This window comes from Hypanus sabinus, chromosome 9 (assembly GCF_030144855.1).
Source record: "Hypanus sabinus isolate sHypSab1 chromosome 9, sHypSab1.hap1, whole genome shotgun sequence".
NCBI lineage: Eukaryota > Metazoa > Chordata > Chondrichthyes > Myliobatiformes > Dasyatidae > Hypanus > Hypanus sabinus.
The window spans coordinates 44,954,209-44,960,501 of NC_082714.1; the positions used below are offsets into that span (position 1 = coordinate 44,954,209).

Sequence of the window (6,293 nt, forward strand, 5' to 3'; positions counted from 1 at the left end):
TCGCCAATCGTGCTCGGAGTATGCGGGTTAAGTATTTGATTCCTTTTCAATGGCTATTATCTAAGTAGTGGAATTCTTGGGGGGGGGGGGGGTTGTGTACAGTTGCTCTGTCAACCTAATGGGAGATTCTTACACCCTTTGTGAGGTATCATCGTTTTGTTTGCGTTAAGGGGACAATCTACCTGAATGTCATAAACACTGATCCCTTTCCGATCAGGTTTAAGGAATTGGTTCAGTTCGCAGATGTTGTTTGGGTGAATTTCATCACATATCCCGCTACTTCCAAGCCAACCAACCTCTCCCTACCTCTAAACCGTCTAATAAAACTAACTTGAAGGTTAAGCAATGATGCAAATCCATTCACTACTTTAAAAAATCAGTAGGCATCACACCAGAGATTAAATTTCAAAACATTTATTTTAAAAAGTTATAAGACTTTGTTCATTTTTTGCAAGTACAACATTAGTGCCTTTATGCAACAAACTGTTGCCGATTGTAAACATTCTGTTACGTATTGTACTGCAAGTTTGTACAAATCAATATTAGTCTTTTAAATAAATTAAAAACCTCAAGTACGAATACTTCACAGTCAATACGACACAATGAATATTCTTCGGGGGAGGGGGAATGAGAATTGAGTAAAAAATACCCTCTCCTCTGCCCCGTGAGTGTCATTTGGTGTTCATTTCTCTCGCAGTTCTTTCGCCCACACCTGACGCTGGGAGAGGCAGCAGAGTAGGGCTCCGCCAGCGCTCGACTGCGGTGTTGAGCGAGCACCGCTCTCGGCGGCAGTGCAAGCACCACGCCTGTCTCTGAAAACCGTCCGCCACCATTTCGTTTACACCGTGGATAACGGGCCAAACATGTCCTTCGGAACTAGTAAACTGCGTCCCTTTCGGGGCCCCGAAGCGGGTTTAACTGATCACGCAGCGCTCCTTGTCCCTGGCGTGGGCGCCGCTGATCGTCTTCTCCTTAATGTACATCAGGTCGCTGTGCACACTCGGTCTTCGGGCGAACGGCGCCACGATTCCGTACGCGTCCTCGTCTTTAATCTTACGGCTGCGGAAGGTCTTGCGGTGCAGGATGTCACAGTATTGCACTGACACCTTCCTGTGGAGATCTGGACTCATTTCGCTGGGCAACTTAGCCATGGTGAACAGGGTCTGGAACATCTCGTCCACCTTTGTGTTCCTCTTGGCCGAGATTTCAAAGTAAGCACACTTGGTGTCGCCGTCTATCAGCTGCTCGATCTTCTCCCTCGGCACCTCTCTGTAAAAGTCCCGGTCGCTCTTGTTGCCGCAAATTACGATGGGCACTTCAATGTTCTCTTTGGTTTTGTTCTTCAGACACGACTTCGTCTCCAGGATCTGCTGCCTCAGTCGCTGCACCTCCTCGAAGGAGTCGCGGTTGTCCAGACTGAAAACCAAGATGAACACATCCCCTGTAACCGAAACAAAAGATAAACTTTAGGATTTAGGCACTGAGGATTTAGGCACTCACCCCCCAAACCTGGTCAAGCCGCTACGCTTCAGCAACCGTGCTTATGATCTTGCCTCCCCACCCCAACACTCTAGCCCTTTGGCTTCCTCGATCTCGAAACCGGCCGCTCCTCACCTGTCAGGATGGAGAGGCGCCTCATGGCCGGGAAGGGGTGGTTTCCCGACGTGTCCAGGATATCCAGCTGATAGATGTCGCCTCGAATGCTGTAAAACTTGCGGTGGAAATCCTCGATGGTCGGCGTATACTGGTCGTCGAACTTGCTGTTGAGGAATCGAGATACGATGGCGCTTTTGCCCACTTTGGAGGACCCGAGGATGACCATCCGGTAGCAGTTTTTGGTAGGGACGTTCACTTCGGTCTCGCAAGGCGACATCTTCTTAATCATTACCCGAGCGACTGTGAGCGGGAAGAAGCAGCTGTACTGGACCGCGGCAGACAGTGCTGGGAGCCGGTCTGAAACCTAGCACGGCAGCTCAAGCAAGAAGCTGCTCGACAACTGGACGGCGCGCTAACGCCCCCTTTTATACTGGGCACGGAGTGTGTCATGACGAGGCAGCCACGTGTTGAAAGTAAACACCAGCACCCAGTATATCTGAGAGCGGGCGAACGTCAGCAACGGTGTTCTGGGCACTTTAGCCTTGTTTGGAATTGGAGCAAGGGGGAGAGCAGCAAGCTCGCTCAGTCAGTTATTGATCCAACACGCTGACACGGTTCTCCGCACCGACTTCTCCTCGCTGAATCGAGTTGTAAATATCCCTCCCTACCTCTTGTCAGTCTTTGCGTTTAAGATAAATCGAACGGTTACTGAAAGAGTGATTTCTGAAAGGGATAAATGGCTTACGCAGACGATTGTGTGAGCATTTACATCCAGACGGTGACAGGGTTCCCCTGGTGTAAGGGGACATCTGTATAAATAACTTACAGCAGAATGCGTGTTTATAATACTTCGGATCGGGATTTAGGGCTCCGGTCCCGTTAACCTCTGCTTTCTACAGAGTTCACCCACAGAGACCCAATAAATATTACTTTATCCTTTGCCTTGTGTTTTTCTTGTAATCACTCTTCCCTCTTTACGCCACCGATACCTCTGTCCGTACTAAGCCCGCCGAATGCATTCTGCGCGTGTAAACGCATGCCTGAAGCATAGACAACTATTGGAGCTGTGGCGGCTTCACAGTCCATCGTTACAGAAAAAATTCCAGATGATGAGCGGCCGAACAACGCACGCACACAGACCTGATTAAGGTTCTCAGCGGGAAACGTCGACTGTTTATTCTCCTCTACAGATGTAGCCATGCTTTGCTGAGTTCCTCCAGCATTTTTGTATGTGTTGCGCAAAATTTTCAGCATCTGCAGAATCCCTTGTGTTTATGAGTGGCTGAAGACTAGGTGACGGACTTTGGTCTGAAATTCCTTCATCTGCCGCGATAGGTAAATGTTAACCCACTTAACTCAAAGTGATTGCCACTTAAACAACAGAAGGTAAGTGAACAATATACCGGGAGATAATTTCACACCTTTGCTGATTCTGGCCATCTATTGATCCTCCTCACCCTGCGATTACCTGTTGGGGGGGCAGTTGTTATCATTCTAAACTGGGGTTCGGGTGGCATTTGATCAGTGAGCATAGTTACAATGTGTGATAAGGCTGCCTTTTCCGAACCAAGCGTCAATTCCTATGCCCTACTGCAAAACACTGCAGATGCTGGACAGCTGAAATAAAATGGGAAAAATGCTGCGAATGTTCATCAGGTCAGACAGCATCTGGGGAGAAGGGGACCGTGTTGACGTGCCATGGCCGTCTCCTTTTTTCAGAGCTTCCATATTCTGAAAGTGTAAGCATCCGTTTTACATTTGACTAATTATAAATTGCATATGAACTGCACTTTAAAGTGAATTCACATCTTCACAGAGCCAGCTGCAATTACTGTCTGCCTCCAAAACTATAAATTATTCAACAATTCATTCCGCCAATTTCATACGATAACCGGGTGCTTGGCTCAGCAGCCGGCTTCGCTCAGGTATGTTGACTGTTGTCACTTTACATAACAGACACTCCCATTAGTCAAAGCTGTCACAATTTACACAAACACGTGAATTCATTGGTAAATTGCATTAAGCGGTGAAAACGGCAAAGGAAATGAGAATCAGGAGCTGTAATCGATAGTCTGAAGTTATATGGCTTTAAATGAGAATCAACCATAAATCATCAGGCAGCGGTCTGGATACAACTGGCCATGTGACGGGGAATGGTAGTAAATGATGCTTAATAAACTATTAGTTAATGATTAGCTTTCTTCGTTTACAATGCTGGTGACTTTTTGAAAAGCTGAACTTAGCTAAATTTGACGAGAACTATTTTTTTAAAGGATGCAGGTTTGACGAGAGCTGTTGTTTTAAAGGCTGCAGAGTGAAACACACAGAGAGTGTGGCTCGGCGCTGTTGACAGAAAAGCACCAAGACCATTTACTGAACTGTACTTTGCCCGACGTTCAGCGATGAGCGGGGCGAGAAGTCGCAGCTCATGTTGTGACGGTGCCGCTGTCCTATCATCGAGTTGCTGTCAATTACGGTGATTTCTCTTTCACTCGTCCCTGTTCTACTGGCGACTCTGCATCTTAATATAAATAGTGTCACAACAGTCTCTGACATGTCAAGTCCTTTGGCTAGGCACTTTGTTCTTTGCGGGTGATTTATGATCTTTCATTTTTCGCCAAGATTATAAATAAACCGTTATCCAGTAAATTATTCAGGCCATGAAGATTAAACACTATAATAGCGAGAAAGAAAGTGGGAAAAATGCAGTTAGTCAGGTAGCCTCTGAGCACAGGAAATCTTCTAGATTTTCAGGTAGATGGAGCCTTTCCTATGAAACCCGTAGAAGTTTGAATGCGACTTAAAATTCCTCCGAGTTATAATTTCTGAGGATCTGCCCTGGACGCAGCACGTAAATGTACTTACGAAGAAAGCCCTGCAGCACTTCTACCTCCTCAGAAAACTTTGTCAAACGCTGGTGGAGCGTTTATTGACTGGTTGCATCACGGCCTAGTATAGAAACACCAATGCCCTTGAACGAATAATTCTACAAAAAATAGTGGATATGGCCTAGTACTTCCCGGGTCAAGCCTCCCTACTATTGAGCACGTCTCCGCGGATTACTGGCTCAGAAGAGCGCATCCATCATCAAGGACCAGCACCACCCAGAACTTGCTCTTTTCTCGTTGCTGTCAGCAGCAAGGAGGTACAGGTGCCTCAGGACGCACATCACCAGGTTCAGGAACAGTTATTACTCCTTAACCATCAGCCTCTTGAACCAGAGGGGATAATTTCACTTGCCGCATCACTGAACCGTCCCTATAACCTATGAATTCACTATCAATGACTCTTCATCTCATGTTCTCCATACTTATTGTTATTAATTTTTTTCTCTCTCCGCCTCCCCCCTCTCCCCCCCCCCCCCCCCGTTGGGTACGGTCTTCCATTAATTCTATAGTCTTTCTTTAATTTACTGTGTATGCCTGCAAAAGATGAATATCAGAGCTATATATGGTGACGTATATGTATTTAATAATAAATGTACTTATTTACTTATGATCCTTTTCAGCATCCATTTGTATTTCAGATTTACAGTTTCATTAAATTCTTGTGCTTTTCCTTAGAAAATGCAAGATTCTTTTGAAGTGTTTCTCTCCAGCAGTATCTGTCCAACATTTTCTGTTTCTGTTTTAGGGGTCAGTGGTGGTAATAATCATATCATTCACTGTGCATTCGCATTTTCTGCACTAAAGATTTCACAATTGTCAAAAATCAAACACCTCAAAGAGGACCGTAGCCTGGGCCTGGTTTGGAGGCCTGCGGACCTCAATGACCCGGAGTGCTATGTTGGCTGGAGTCAGTTTTGGCTCTTGGTAGGGTCACCCATGCCAAACAGGTCAAAGGGTAGAGGCCAGACTAAGAGTGGTCCGCCGTCCTCTAGGTTCCTGGGTTCAGCTCAGATCTAACAACCCTGACTGGTCAAAACAAAGTTATGAAACAGCAATGAAGAATCTTTCACGACGGCATGGACAGAGATGGAGGACCTTCATTAGTCCCCTAAGTGCCAGTGGCGCAATGGACTGTAAGTAAGCAAAAAAAAAAACAAATGGATTCCACGCTCCTTCAATAAGAAAATCATGCCAATATAAACTTATTCTGCCTACTTTTGATGATTTGGTTGTTTTGGCATTTCTGAGTGAAGACAAGGAATAAGACAGGATAATGGGGTTGAGAGGGATAATAGATCAGCCAGGTTGGAATGGTGGAGGGGACCCAATGGTCCTAATGGCCTAATTCTGCTCCTATGTCTTGAATTGACTTTATTTCTTAATCCTTCACATACAGGAGGAGTAAAATCTTTACGTTACATCTCTGTCTAAATGTGCAATGTGTAATCATAGTAATTTATAATAAATAGAACAGTCAATGTGACATAGAATACACTCAAGTCAGTGTGAGTTAATCAGTCTGATGGCCTGGTGGCAGAAGCTGTCCCGGAGCCTGTTGGTCCTGGCTTTAATGCTGTGGTACCATTTCCCAGATGGTAGCAGCTGGAATAGATTGTGGTTGGGATGACTCGGGTCCCCAATGAGCCTACGGGCCTTTATTACACACCTGCCTTTGTAAATGTGCTGAATCATGGGAAGTTGACAACTACATATAACCTGGGTTGTCTGCACCACTCTCTGCAGAATCCTGCGATTGAGGAACGTACAGTTCCCAAACCGGGCAGTGATGCAGCCAGTCAGGATGCTTTC

The 6,293-nt window shown here is 45.9% G+C and overlaps 1 protein-coding gene across 1 annotated transcript; it reads right to left on the reverse strand.

The window, feature by feature from the left end:
• Positions 1–404: 404 nt before the first annotated feature.
• Positions 405–2,892, reverse strand: rasd1 (RAS, dexamethasone-induced 1). Its single transcript, XM_059979594.1, has 2 exons — positions 1,615–2,892; positions 405–1,441 (listed from the first exon to the last, which is right to left on the reverse strand). Exons 1-2 carry the CDS (start codon positions 1,883–1,885, stop codon positions 915–917), a joined length of 798 nt encoding a protein of 265 aa, XP_059835577.1. The 5' UTR covers positions 1,886–2,892; the 3' UTR covers positions 405–914.
• Between the last annotated feature and the right edge of the window lie 3,401 nt (positions 2,893–6,293).